A 15507-nucleotide genomic window follows, 5' to 3' on the forward strand; every position below is an offset into this window, starting at 1 on the left:
ACAGAAGCGTGGTTTCAATGGCGCTTGCTCCCTTGTACCGTGTCGTCTGCTGTGCTGTACCTGTACGTCTGTACCGAGTCGGCACCAATAGCAGAGAGAGTGCAGAAAAATCATGAACCAGCCCTGCATCTTCCCTGCACCTTTTGAAATGAATGGCGTGATTCAGAGGGCACCATTGCTGCACCACTGAAACAAGTGGCAGGGTGCAGCACCTGGTGAAATGGTTCAGGTGATGCAGGCGGATTGAACAGACATTATCAAGAGGGGTGATGGTACACGACATGGATTTTGACTGCGCACATGCTTCCAATCACAAAGACCAATTCATGGGTAACCGCTATTCAACTCAGGGGCCATGCTTCATGTCACCGCTCTATGGTACCTGCTGATTGGGAGCACACAAGCAGAGATAATTTTTATGGTAATTCAAAGGGCAGCACACTACTGTTTGAGGCCAGATCACAATGTCTGAGAACAGTACATTATTGGAGAAAATATGCCAATACAACTATACATATGCAGCATGAGGAAATAGTGCAGAGGCCATAAGGTTCTGATGGTGAAACAGTGCAGATGACGGGACAGATGAAACAGACAGGGCACCATCTGTCTTTTCAGACAGGAGGCTGTCTGATGGATTCCAAACAGGAGACATAGACAGAGGACAGAGATAGTGGATTTCAGACAGGAGATTGTCTGTTTCATCCATCCCATCATCTACACTGTTTTGGCATAAAAAGACTATAGGCATACCTGCCAACCTGGTAACATTAAATCTGGTAAATTCTCACTGACACGACACCGTAAAGAGGGAAGAGATAGCACACAATTTTTAAAAAGCTTGTTCTAAGCACACACTTTTTCAAATATACATAAACACATTACACAGCGCAAAGGCAGCAACAAACTAGGTACAGCAACTATTGACAAGCAACAGATTGCTTTTACATCATGATGACTTCTTCAGTGACTGCATAAATTTACTCAAAGCAAGCAGCCGTCTTGCATGCTTTCATTATCAGAAGACTTTCAATGTAACTTTCACAGATCAATAAGCGAGACCATTTTGCCAACAGTTCTTCCATTTTTTTCTTCTTAATACTTGATGCAACATTCGTAAAATCATAAAACAAGCTCCAATTTAAAGGCCTTATAAAAGATACAGGAGAGTTGGCAGGTATGCATAGGGAACATTCTGTTAACATGTCACAGTATCAATCCAGAAAAAAAAATGAGGACTTAGTTAGCTTGCCCAAGACCTCAGGCTTTAAGAATAACAGAAGTAAGGTTAATGAATCTGCACTGGTGAACAGGAAATGATGGCTGCAATATTAGTGGCTTAGAGGCAGGGAAAACAGAATGAGAAGATGACATTGGCTTTTAGGACAATAAATTCTACCGGGGTTCAATGGTTTTACACAAACCACAGGTCTTAAGAGCAGGGAATAAGTGCAGAAGAAAGGTAAAAGTGACGATTTGGTGGCATCAGTCAACACCTTGTTTCAAAGGGGATGCTTATAATTTCCATCTATACATACATACATGATGGGCACTACAGGCATTGTGTTTCTGTGGCAGTTGTAAATGCAGCTAAAAAAAAAAAAAAGGCAGCATGTGTTGGAAGCACTTTTAGCTCAGTTCTTCCACTGGCCAAGAGGCAGGCACCTTCTACAAACATTCTTCTTTCTAATTTCTCTCAGCCCTTGAATTCTCATCTACACTTTGTTGGTGCAAGCCTTTGCTGCTTTTTGTGCTACACAGCGTAGAGTCCTCCACAAAAGTTACCAGAAGGCACTCTGGCACTGCGATCATTCAGCTACCATGGCAATCATGATTAGTGCAGGGATTTGCTCAATCTTTGTGCTTCAGATGTTCTTGGAACTTTCTTCACTATGCTTTACCTGCATTTACTGGCCTAAATTTCAAAGCAATCCCATTTTCCCAAATGCACAAGACTCCGCGAATGGGCATAATCGGTGCGAATTGTGTCATTTCTGACCAAATATCCTGTTGCAAATGAATAATTTGCAAAGTGACAAAGCTGTCTGAAGCTACAAGGATGAAGCTAAGGCAAATCCATGTACTTGGCACCATTCCCAGGCTGGTTGAACAGAAATGCCTGCAACTCCCATAGACACGAGTGCCAGATTTCCCTCTAGTAATTTTTGTTGGAAACTCTATGCTTCACAGGGCCCATTTAGCTGCAAGCACAGCTGTTCCAAACACTGCTGCATGGAATGCAAGGGCTCTAAGATAGGCACCACGCCAATCACAAAGACTACGACAGAACGGTGTTTTCATGTACCAGCACACCTGACCAAGCACGCTGCTACTTCGCAACCCACTATGCAGAATCACAAATGTTCATGGTAGTTGCGACAAAGTTCAGCTTAGCCAACTGGCATACGCACTGCAGACTGTGCCAAGTTCTTTTGCTATGCTAAAGAAGTCAAAATAAATGTTGCGACATTGTTTCACATCCTCCTTTCAGCTGCTAATATATTCTGTCTGCTGAAAATTAGTTTTCGAACATTCTTTGCATCTTCAAAACCATTTGAAAACATACAGGAGCATAACATTTTCAATTTTTCAGCAGGTTTTACTGTATTCACGAATGCAAACTCCACACCCTAGTTCTCAAATATACTTCAGGCATGGAAACACAGTAAACTGTTTCGTGCGTAGTGAACATGGAGAACACCTGGCCTCTTGAGAAACTTGCCTGATCAAGATCATTGCTGTTAAAATAAGAAAATAATAATAATGAGAATACTACTACAACTAATAATAATAAAAGTAATATGAGAACCTACTGTGTGACCACATACCGGTACTTCAAACAGATGCCTGCACGTCTATCTTCCAACTTTTCTTTCTGATGTACTTTGTGCACATCATTAAACTTTGCAGCTTCATTACAGCGCCGTTACCATTGTCAAATGTGATTGTTTTCATTAGCGATTCTGATTTTCATACCCTACCCTGACATGCCTGACTGTAGATGCAGCATGTGAAGACGATACTTGAGAGTTTGGCTTAGCTGAGCTCATGCTAAAGGGAGACTACAGCAGCCACTAAGGTAAGTGCTGTATATATTATTAATGCCACCAACCAATAAATGTGTATGCAATAATCTATGTGCAAATGAAACTAAAAAGCGAAATTAAACTACAGCAGTTGGGACTTTCAAGTTTTAACCCTTTGAGGGTCGATTTTTTTCGCCATATGCGACCGTTCAGGGTCAATTTTTTTCTTTAATTGCAGATTCCAATTCTTTTTAGGGACTTATCTCGAAAAAAATTTACCACAATTTTCCTAGTGTGACCGTAAAGTGAGAAAACTATATTTTGCGTTGGTATATATGTACTCTTCATTCATGAATAACAACAATAAAAAAAGAAATAAACTTATAAGAATTAAAAATTTGATGCATTTTTATACACATAGTTCAAGGCCTTGAAAATGCGCACACGAGACTATTTTGCATGACTCAAATGTTCCTGCTCTTACACTAATATGTACATCCATAGTGTAATCGAACTGCGTAGGTGTGCACACTCAAGAAAACTGTGTGGTTGTGTGCCCGTGAAAAAAGCACAATGTGTGACAAACTTCCGCTAATCTTCATCTTATCGCCAACCAGAGGCAATTAGTTATCACGAGTGTCAAAAAAAAAAAAGGAAGCAACGGAAATGCATGCATGGCGGCGTCCTTCCTATGTGCACCCCTGTGAGCACTAAACAAGCGAGAGAGAGGCGGTCACCCTTTGAGCGATTATTTACGAGATAGCCATTATTTTTGCAAGTGCAAGAAGCCGAAACTGCCCGTGGAACAAAACCCGAGGCGCCGCCTGGGCGCCAATGCGCCAGCAGTAGTATATAGATGCGCGGGAGCAAACTAGCTCTAAAACAAACCGTGCGACGAAAACAGAGAAAGGGAGGCCTGAGAAAAAAATTCCCTGTATTCCGACATGGTGGCAGCACATGACAGAAAAGAAAAAGTTAGGAAATTGGCGTGCTTTTTAAACGTACAGACGGCGCCGTAAATATACGGCATCGACCATTTTTGGACTTGTTCGTGGCACCGTATATTTACGTCACTGACCCTCAAAACGTTAACTAGGAGAGGAAATTTGTCAAGATACTTATGACAACATGCACAAAGACTTAGCAGGAACCATTTTAGAACACTGCTCTTAGGCACCCGTTTCTGCGGCAAGCATAGCATTGTCTCTCGTAACCGAGCGAATGAACACAGTGAAGGATGAAAGCGAATGCGGAGCACAGCGGAAGATGAAAGATGGTGATAGCGAAGAAAGTGTGAGGAGGAACGCGGAGGAAGAGGGTATGGCGAAAGTGCGAGAGGGAAATCGTAGTGCCACGCAAGCAGGCTTTGCAGTGACAATGGCTGGGAGATGACGCGAGAGTACTGCGCCGTTATCATGGAAAGAAAGTACTGCATGAGCAGAGGTCTGTCTCCGGGAGCTGCCATGAATCGCGCGTACATGTTACCTAAGTGCCGCCTCTTGCGATCTCCCGATTAACGAGGCAGTTGTGCCAGGTTTCCCTTCGTTTGCAACGTGTCGCACCAGCCAATATATTGCGAAATGAAAACACGTATACATCTGGGCTGAAATTTTGCATTTGGGAGTATCATAATCGTTGGTGAATTTTTTTTTTTTATTGAGAATGTCTCTGCGTTACTTACAGAGGACCTTCATCCAAGGGTGAAAAATTCATAAGGATATGGCCCTAAAATGCTAAATGTGCTTGATGGAACCTCATGCAGACCTGCCAAGCATAATATCTATGAAATACCCTAGATTCGTGTAAGGGATGCACTTCTTTGTACAATTTCGACGAGGTACCGCCCTTACAAGGGACTGAACCTTTTGGTCAAAATGGTGCCAGTGCAGCCTTCACTTCTGCACACCCCATATCCCCGGATGGACTATTGCATCAGACGTTAACACATAGCTATCGCCACCTAGTAGCGGCACGCAGAAGAGGGCAGTGCACGAAAATTCACCGATGCATGTTCGCAGAATCGGGGCACCGAACTAGATTGCTTCTCTGTTTGAAATTTCCTTTTTCCAAGTTTTGGGCTGCCAAGTTAGAGTTGCAAACCTTACACAAGTCTATACGGCGATACTGCTGAAGCTGTAAAAATACAAAATTTTGGTAAAAAAAGTCTTGGAGGACGCATAGGCTTCGCCTTTAAGAGTAGAATGCGATAGCATTCAAAGATCCCCAACTGCTTCACACGCTTCCCAGCAACTGCAGCTTATGTAACCGTAATGTTTACTAGGAAATGCTGGCGGCAAACGCTATGCATGAACGCAAGCTTTCTCGTAGAAACTCGGCCTTTTGCATGGGCCGATCGTGGAGTTAGTGAACTGTTGTGCCAACAGAATTACATCATTTTCAGGTTTATGCCATTGTTTTGCACTTATAATATTTAAGTCTGATGAAATTTAGCGAATTTACTTGAATCTAACGTGCACTTTTCAGATAAGACGGGTCCAAAAATTGTGTGCGTGTTAGAATCGAGTATGATCCTAAATCTGTGTTACCACATCGCCATCGGCCTTTCAAAGTGGCCACCTCGTACGCGCTTCGAGCCTAGCTGCCGTAGCTTCCTCCATGTGCTGTAGTAAGTGGTGCACCGTCCATCTTCCCGTTTTTTGCGTTTGCTCTATCAACATGGATGTGCCGACTGCAACGTCATGCAGACTTCATCACGATGCCGTAATTAAAAGGAAAGTGATCCCACATGCGGAGATGGATGGAAATCGGGTCACATCAATGGGCGTTCTCAGTTCCCGAAACTTGTTGCGTGCGGAACTGGTGCAAAGAGAAGAGGCTTTCTACTATGGCAGCTACTACGTATTGCCGCGGCCGCGCAGTGCCTATCTTGAAAGCGATCTGTGATACAGACAGTGTCTATGCATGTAGGCACACCGCGTTGTGCTCTCGTCGCTTAGATCGTGTTGAAGCAAGAGGCCACACAAAGGTCAATTCGCTCCATAATTCGCTCGCTCCTGCTATCACTGATAAAGAGTTCTCACGGTCATTGCGCAAGATGTGTTCGTGTTTGCTTGTGCGCGCGTGACACCATGCTTGTTAATTTAGTTAGTAAGCAAATGTTTAAAAGTTTATATGGCCGATAAAACTACTACTAGTATCCTTACTTTTCATATAGCTGTTTACTAATTTGCTATCGCAATCAATGCTTCGCCTTTCGGGTGAAACTGCGACTTTTTTTTTATTTATCACAGCTTTAGTGTATTGGGAGTAAAACTTTGTTTTTCCAAATGAGAGAAAGTTGTATTTCTTTATGAAAGAATGAGGTGCACGGTACTGTAAAGGTCTTCTTGTTTTTTAGGTCACGGCAAACAGGTGCATGTTACAAATAAGGGAATTTTTTTTCCTTTCTTTTTTTGGTCGCGGAAAATGGTTGCGCTTTACAATCGAGGGCACCTAAGAATTGAGTAAACATGGTAACATAAAATGCATGCACTGTCGGTTTTTGTTTCATGACATATGTTTCTAGGCTGTCATTTTCAGAATTCCGAGGAATAACTTTGTCAAGAATGTAAGACAAAGTATGAGAAACTTTTGTGATAGAATGGTGTATAACCCACATGTACATACTGCATGTCATATAGCAAGGCGTGGCATATACATATACTCTATATTTTCGCTGACGGACAATGATGCCGACACCAAATGTTTTGCGACACGGGGCCCTTAACATTATCGTGTTAAAACACTTCAACATGTTTTCTATGCCAGACATACACTTCTTCTAAAAAAAAAATTAAAAAAAATGGCTTAATTGGTTCTTACAGACACTGTGAACAGGCACACTGCTCTAAATTTGCAGCAAAAATGATTAGCATCACAGAAAAACAAAAATGTTCTTGATATTTATTTATTAAATATTCATGTAACAGTGGCCAAAATTTGATCTGCTGTTTTAACTTGTGGCACTGCTGCCAGAATGTCTGAATAATTGAGTGGGTCCGAAAAGTCAGGCCCTGAAATATCGCTTCACGACTATATCTGTGTTCTGTTGAGATAATTTTTTTGTAAAGAAATTATCAATCCTTACCTAAATAAGACATGAATTAAACATAGTAATATTGTTGGCATCAATACAATTATCATAAGCAACCTCTAGAAATCAGGCAATTTACAATAAAATTGTAAATGTTGGCAGGTACGTTCATGTATTCTCATTTCTTAAAGTAATATACTGCTTCAGAGTATGTTAACATGAATCAACGCCAAATGGCTCCAGTTGTCATGGTTAGCGACTGTAAAACGTACACACCAAACTGACGCAAGACATTGAGGCTCGTGTTGGTGACAAAAGGGCTGCTGCCGCTGGCTGCCAGAGTGCTGGGCCTGGGCTGCCTGCACCAAGACATGGGAGTGGGTGATGCATATCTGTGCCATGGGAGCCTTGAAAGGCTGTACTCACACATTTGATCAAATAGTGCTCGTTAACAACAAATGAAAGAATTCTGCAATCAAGAAAAAAAAAAAAATTCTGGGGTCTTACAAGCCAAAACCACAATATGGCACCTTGTAGTGGGTGACTCAGAATGAAGTTTGACCACCTGGGGTTCTTGAACGTGCACCCAATACACAGTACACGAACATTTTTGCATTTCACCCCCATCGAAATGCGGACGCCTCGGCCACGATTTGATCCTGTGCCGTTAGGATCCTGCCATTGCCACTACGCCGCCACGATGGTTTGCAGACAAGACTAAGCAATGTGTAATCTACCTTAATCAAACCATACTGGAACAGAGGTCATAAAGAGTTCTTTAAAAAGGCCCTGAACCACTCTTTATCGAAGAATAGAAAGGCATTTGATTTTTAGAAATGGTTTTAGGTGCAAAAAGTTAGACAGGGACAACAGAATAAAAGACACAGACAGGCGTACACTCGCAAATGATTTTTATTTTCCCTGATGCTTCCTTTATATATCTTCAGGCATGCGAACAGGAACATACACGGGTGAGGTCACACGAAATAGAAACCACACCTAATCATATCCTATCAGCCAGGAAACTAAACTCATTCTCGTGAAGAGACAGTGCCGGAACGCTGATACATTGGTCACCAAACTTTCTGATATACATCACCTTTGCTAGTTCCTGTGATTTAATTTGCAGGTGTCTAGGCTTGGCTTCGCAGGCTTCCCTGCTTCTTCGTTAGTTTCGGTGAGCAAAGCTTTGTTGAAGAAATTTCGTCATGAGCCTAACCACGGTTCAGAAGAATGTGAAAAGAAACGAAAAATGCGTCGTGTTGTCATTCCGTATATACACAAAGTTACTCATTTGTTAAAGAATGTTGCTTCTAGGTACAATGGAATGGTAGTGTTTTCGGCTCCTCGGAAACTTTCTCGCTTTTGTGTGTGCTTGTCTTCCGTAAAAAGGGCCGAGTATGTGAAGAACCACGTAAAGTGTTTCTTGAAAAAATATTCCGCTGGCGTCGTGTATAAGATTCCTTTAGACTGCGACAAGGTATGCATCGGCCAAACTGGGCGTTGTATAAATGACCGCTTGCGAGAGCATGCTCTATCAATCAAGAATGGGACTGGCTCGCATTTGCCATATCACTGCAAAGTCTTCAAGTGTAAACCTTTGCTGGAAAACACATGCATATTATGAAAAAGTAAGGATACGGTGGCACAGGAACTAGCAGAGACGATGTATATCAGAAAGTTTGGTGACCAGTGTATCAGTGTTTCGTCACTGTCTCTTCACGAGAATGAGTTTAGTTTCCTGGTTGCTAGGATATGAATAGGTTTGGTTTCTATCTGATGTGACGATACCTACGTATGTTCCTGTTCACAAGCCTCAGGGTATATAAGTAGTGTTCTATATATATATATATATATATATATATATATATATATATATATATATATATATAAGACAGCAGAGCTCCATACACTGCGTACGACAGCAAAATTTGGCTGAGATGTTCACAGCAGCACATGCTACCTGCAGACTATGTTATTTCACTAAGCCAGAGGGGTGGTTCAGAGCCCCTTTAACGTAGCAGGCCACATACATTACCTCTTAGTCATGTGAGTGAAACATTTTTCACTAATGACAATCTAAAACTATAAAACTGTTACTCGTACAATACCTTCCCATGCCAACTGGAACGTAAACATATTATCTATGAATGGCCCCTAAAAACCTTTTGAGACATTGAGGGCAGAAAAATAATTAGAAATAAAAAGAGCTTAGTCGAACTCAGCAAGAAGAAACAACTAGTCATGCATTGTCTATACCATGCCACTGCTCTAAGCATGAAAACAACCTGGCTCTCTTATGACATGCTTTCACAGTCTTTCAGTCCTCCCACAGTTTTGCTGTTCCCATAAAGCCTTATTGAAGTCAGCCTGTCATGGGTCATCATGTAATCTCTCCTGTGTTTGGTAGGATTTTCTTCTGGCTGGTGACTCTTTAGCTAACTTATTTTAACCCCACAAAGCGTAACGTATCATTTTTGATCAGCTGATTTTGACGCTCTTCAAGTCAGATTTAAGTGTGGGAAGCTTAACACAAAGCCCATAGTAGTGTTTTTTACTGTTCAAAAAACCAATTTCAAATTAATTAATTACTACATGAATTAATTTTTACCTAAATCTAAATGTACTCTCCGTGTCCAGAAATAAAGGTTAACAAGTTGTTCAGCTTTTTCTTCATGTGGAACGGTGTTTGAGCCTTGCAGGGTCAAGCATGAATGTCCATGCTTCAGTTAAGAAGTTATTGCAGAGTTTTGCATTGTTTTGCCATTGAAACAAAGTCTCACAGGTGTCACAGAGTCTTTAACGAAAGACAATGTGCCACTGGTCGTCCCTTAGTAGAACAAAGACAAAGCTTTGCACCAGTGGTCAAGCCATCAAGTCCACCTTCAGTTCCTAGCTTTCAAGAACACTGCTTTAATAACATCCAGGCAATAAAAATGCATGCATTTCTTTAACACAAAGTACTAATGCTGGCATTGCATACAAGACACTTCTGACAACAAAGTAAGACAAGTGTGAGGCAATAATTATTAACTCGTCACAATGTCGTGCACCTTAAAGGCCAACTGCAATAAAATTTTGGACCACATAAGATGCATTACTTGTCATTGCGCCTATATAAAGCAGCCCCTTGTTAAAATTTGTGTTTGAAGAATTTGTGGATGTGCCGTGAAAAGATAGCAATAGCAGACATATATTTTTTTTCCTGTTACCAAGCTGTTACCAAATCCCCTAAGCATCAACGCTTGCACTTCATTACACTCACTTCCGCTGGGGAGCATCGCCGGTCATTTCATCAACGTAGTCCCGCTTCAGCTCCTCAGGAACGTCTGAATCATCAGAGTCCACCTCTGCAATGCCAGGTCCATCCTGAATGAGCGGAGGAATGTGCTGTCATCTCTAAGGAGGCCTGCACAAGGCTCCTCTCTGGACAGTTGCACAGCTGCTGTGTCTCCAAGCTACTTTGCGCCAGTGTCTGTCATCACCATATCATCCCGAAGCCATGTATATGTTTCTTTTCTCATTCCTTATTCTTTCTTTCTTCTTATTCACTTAGTTTTTTTAATAAAGACGTTTCATCACTCCCTATCCCAGCTATCAAGAACACTTAAAGTGCAAGACATGTCTACCATATCTGAAACATTGCAAATGTCACCAGTTCCACAGCAAAAGGGGCGTGTAAAATGAGGTTGGGCACGCTTCACAGACAGTGCTGTGCAGCAAAAGTCCAGGGACCACAGCATCTGCAAAATGTTTTTACTCTTTTCTAGCCCAGTTGAGCGACACGGAATTGTGCAAGTGCATACTGGTGGACAGTTGCAAGTAGGCAGTACCACTTGACTTCAGCCTGCGTGCCTAGGCTGCTAAGAAAAGAAAAATGTTTTGCTGCTTCTATGGTCTCCAGGCTTCTGCTTGCGACTGAACATTCTCGAATGTATGCAAACCTCGGTGATTACTATGGAATGCATGGTTAGACATATACAAACACAAGAATGCGAGTTTTTCATTGAAATTCGTTGAAAAAAAAAAAATGCATTTCACACTTACTGCTGCTCCGTTCCTGCTCAAATTTTGAACAAAGATGGCATTTTATGGTGTGGACCATTCAATATAAAACTCAGCACAGTTACTTGCCTGGTCTTTGATAAAAAATGCAAAGTTGCTTTTGTCTATGGGAAAGCTAGCTGCTGCAGAGGTGATGCTACCATGAACTTGTGATGCCACCTGTCGGCAGCTGCAAAAAGCAGCCATTTTGGATGAGCTGCTACTAGTGATGTAAAATTTTAGAAAATTTTGAAGCCATAAAAAAAGCATAAAAAAGTATGTTTTTTCCCGGAAATTTTGAAAACACTGGTAAAGTGTCCAACTTTTCCTAGCATATGAAAGTAAAAAAAAAAAAAAAAACAGCATAAGAGGGGACATGGAAATGCATGTTTCTAAAAGTTTCGGCAAGGTATGAAAATTCTATAACAAACACCCAACTTTTTTATTCACTTCAATATACTTCTTCTTAGCTTTCGGAATTCTTGGAAACCAACCATGAAAGCTGTGCACTTTTGTGCTGTTAGTGAGTGGAGGCCGTTGTACTGTCAGCACACTTCTGGAACTTTAGTTTTTCAGACTGCTGATGGAGTATGTTTGCCATATGGTCAATTACATGTTATGGGTTCACCATGGTAAAAACTAGGTCAAACATGTGGCAACATTTAGACGTACAAAACGGTGGGAAAAGAGCAGTCATAAGTATGTGTATTCTGCACAGCAACCAACTTGAAAGCAATCAACAATGGTAAAGTATTCTTTCTGGGAACAAAGAATGTTTGTAATCTGAAAAAAAAAAAATGAAGGCCGAACTATTTTTTTTAGTACTTCTTATCAAAGCCTCAGTGCCATCACATAAATGTGACACCATGAATTAAATTTTTTTTTTCATACTTCGGCTGTTTTTGTGCAAGATGAGTTTAAACAACATCCTAGGTTGAGCCTTCGACTCATTCAGAATGCAGTGTAGATTTTTAATGAAAAACAGTTAGCCATACGACCACGCAAATGCTGTTAAAATCCATAATGCCTTGACAAGCCGGTGCAAGGAACTTCATGGCAGTGTCGTCACCCAGATTTTGTTTTTTGTGCCTTTTCTGCCTTACCAAGCTTCCTTCTCAAAGTATAGGAAGCTTTTTGCCATTTCTAAAGTGGAATATATATTAATACTGCTTAATCTAAAAATCTGTTTTGTGTAAATTTCAAAGTAAATATTGCTGTATTACCTTCGTCGTGTCGAAATCCTCCATTGACGCTCCCAACGAACCAGAACTTACTTGACGTTCCCGTCAACGGTGTCCCTTTGACGGCATTAATAGATACTGGAGCCCAGGTGTCCATAATGAGTTGTAACCTCCGTCGTCGCCTGAGAAAGGTTCTCACGCCTCCTACTACATGAGCGGTACGCGTGGCCGGTGGCAGCACTGTTTATGTCACTGGAATGTGTACTTCCCGCATAAGTATCGCTGACCGCCACGTTCCTGTTCTTTTTACAGAGCTGACCAATTGTGTCCGTGATCTAATCCTCGGACTCAACTTCCTTACAGAGCATTCAGCCTTGATCGACTGTTCTGCTAGTACCTTATGCCTTGAACTTCCCCTACTCGTGCATATTCGTACCGAAGTGCCGAACAACTTTAGTATTACTGCCTTCATCCACCTGCCACCTAAAGCCTCGACTTTCGTCGATTTGCATTCGTTTTTCCTGTGCCCAATGGTGATTACGTCGCCACGCCTGTTCCTGATGTCCTTTCGATGTGCAATATCACTGTGCCCCATTCCATCGCCATCGTCGCCGATAACCGGACATGCCTCCCCGTCGTCAATTTTGGCCTGACAAAGGAAGTTCTACCCCAAGGCATATCGGTCGCAATGCTGCGTGCTATCAGCGATGACCACGTCACGACGATTTCCGTAGATGTCTGCTTAGATTCTTAACCATGTCCACAGGATGCTATTTGCCCTGATGCAACATTTCGTCCTATGATTGCTGCAGACCTATTGCCTGGACAAGCAGCAGCTCTGTGTTGCCTTTTGTTTTCCTAGCCCGACATCTTCGACCTCAGCACTCGCCAATTGGGCCAGACTTCAACTGTTAAGCATGACATAACTACTGGTAATGCCAGTCCTATTCATGACCGGCCACATCGAGTTTCTGCTTCAGAGCGTAAGGTATCAGCCGTATAAACTTGCAAACATTCGCTTCAGCACAAACTGAGCAGCGAGAACACAGCAGGCACAAAGGCATGAGCTGCCGTCGACTTGGCCCCCGACACTGATTGATTTGAAGATAGGGCGTGCAGTGGCCGCGCAATGCGCAGTTGCTGCCAAAGGCCAAAGTAAAACGTTGTGCCACTCCCTCCCTTCCCTACCCCTGGTGCCATGCGTGCGAAGGAAGACGGCATGTTTTGTTCCCGCTTCTGTCCCTTGTACGCAAGAGATTGAGCTGCGAACGTCGGCACCCCTCGGGTGCGGTTGTGCAATATGCAGTTGCTGCCAGAGTACAACGCTGCCGCCCCCCTTCCCCCCGCCCCCTTTCGGGCCCTTTTGCATGACAAAATACAGCACTGAGATTGAGCCACAATTGTCGTTTCCCTCGCACGCTTTCATTGACACCAACACCATGCAGTGCGTGGTGGCGACGACGACAACGGCAAAAATGAGCCTGGAGCGTCTATATAATTGGTATCGCAATAAAAGTAGGATACACAGTATGATTTGGCATCCGACACGGCGCCGGACACAAATGCACCCACCGGACACCATATTAGATGCCGAGTCGTACCGTGTGTCTCCCACTTCTCAGCAGCAAGTTCAGGGTGCCAATTATTATGCGAGAAAAAGAAAAAAACAAGCTTCTTGATTGGAAAAGTGGGGGCTGCGTTCATTATGCCAGTCCATTCATTATGTGAGTAAATACGGCATGTATGTATCTACCTATGTATCTATGTATGTTTGTATCTAACCGTTTTACTGCCTACCTGGTTAAATGGGTAGTCTGTGGTCAAATGGGAGGTACATCGGGCTGTTGTGCTAAGGTAAAAGGGTTCAAAACTAACCATTGGACCAACTTGGGTCACTGAGTATGTGCCAGTGTGTACATACGTGGACACCGCAGCACCGCCGTGACGATGTTGCCTGACATGCCGCTGTTCATGCAGGTTCTCTGCCCGTGCCTTAGTTTCATTGCTGGAGGTGCTGCGAAACTCTTCGACGCTGGAAACATCACGCTTCGTTACGATGCTGGCCTGCCGCGACACTTCTGCGTGGGCGGATACTTCGGCCAGTTTGCTGACCTCACCAGTATCCAGGGGCATCGACACGTGGATGGCCTTTTCGGCTCACCATCTGGGGGCACGATGACGTCAGGACGCATGCCCAGAAGGGATCAGCTGTATGCTATAAAAGCATGCCCATCGCCTACCAGCTTCAGTGGACACGGCAGCACCACCGTGACCATGTCGCCTGACGTGCTGCTGTTCATGCAGGTTGGTGACCGAAAAAATGGCTTCCATAGTGATGTTCTTGGTCTTATAGTGCTGCCGTGTCCACAGGCTGTCGTTGACTGTATATGCAACTGTTTTTCTATTGCGGGCCTGTTGTTGAGTCTCTCTGGGGACGTGGAGAAAAATCCAGGAACAATAACAGAAGTAATGTGCAGGGAAATGCTCCAAAACAAGAAAGACATTTTGTCTAAACTCACTGCAGTTCAAGACAAGCAAGACTCGTTTGAAACAAGAATCCTAGACATGCAGAACCGGCTTCTTCTTATCGAGAGTAAGGTACAAAGCTTAGACGAGACTCGGAACAGGCTCGCAACTCTTGAAGGAACTGTAGCTGACCGCAGCGTTGAAACATCTACTCTGGTCAGACATCTGGATGATCTGGGTAATCGTTCACGACGAAATAATCTTATCATTAGAGGAATTAAAGAAGAGGACCATGAAAACAAAGAGACCCTATTAAGCAAAGTAAAAGACAGAATCTCCAGTGCTACTCTGAAAGTGAATGTATCTTCTATTGAACGGATCCATAGGTTAGGCAAGAAGTTTTCTGGTAGAACTCTACCAGTCATCCTGAGGGTGGCAGACTATAGGGATAAAATAAAAGTTTTGCAGAACTGCACAAAACTGAAAGACACGGATTACAGCGTAAGCAAACATTTCTCTAAAAGAGTACAGGGAATAAGAAAAAAGCTATGGGCCTCGGCAAGTGAGGAGCAGAAGGCAGGAAAGAAGATAAAGCTGCTTTTTGATAAATTAAAAGCAAACAATACGCTGTACAGCTGGAATGAAGAACGCGAGGAAAGGTGCAAACTGCGAACTGATACAGGAGCAAGTGATAATTGACGCATGCAGGGCCAACATGCTGGTTTCAAAATAATCAACGTAAATGCAAGAAGCCTGA

General features: G+C 42.8%; 1 protein-coding gene across 1 annotated transcript in view; it reads right to left on the reverse strand.

Annotated features, from left to right (window-relative positions):
• The window catches only part of Vps50 (vacuolar protein sorting 50), a 171998-nt gene that overhangs the window by 75764 nt on the left and 80727 nt on the right, over window positions 1–15507 (reverse strand). Inside the window, exons 16-17 of the mRNA XM_050186790.3 lie at window positions 10325–10428; window positions 7336–7418 (exon numbers count right to left, since the gene is read on the reverse strand). Coding sequence (XP_050042747.1) covers window positions 7336–7418; window positions 10325–10428 — 187 coding nt within the window. The remainder of the gene's footprint in view (window positions 1–7335; window positions 7419–10324; window positions 10429–15507) is intronic.

The sequence above is a fragment of the Dermacentor andersoni genome, chromosome 2, assembly GCF_023375885.2.
Source record: "Dermacentor andersoni chromosome 2, qqDerAnde1_hic_scaffold, whole genome shotgun sequence".
Lineage (NCBI taxonomy): Eukaryota > Metazoa > Arthropoda > Arachnida > Ixodida > Ixodidae > Dermacentor > Dermacentor andersoni.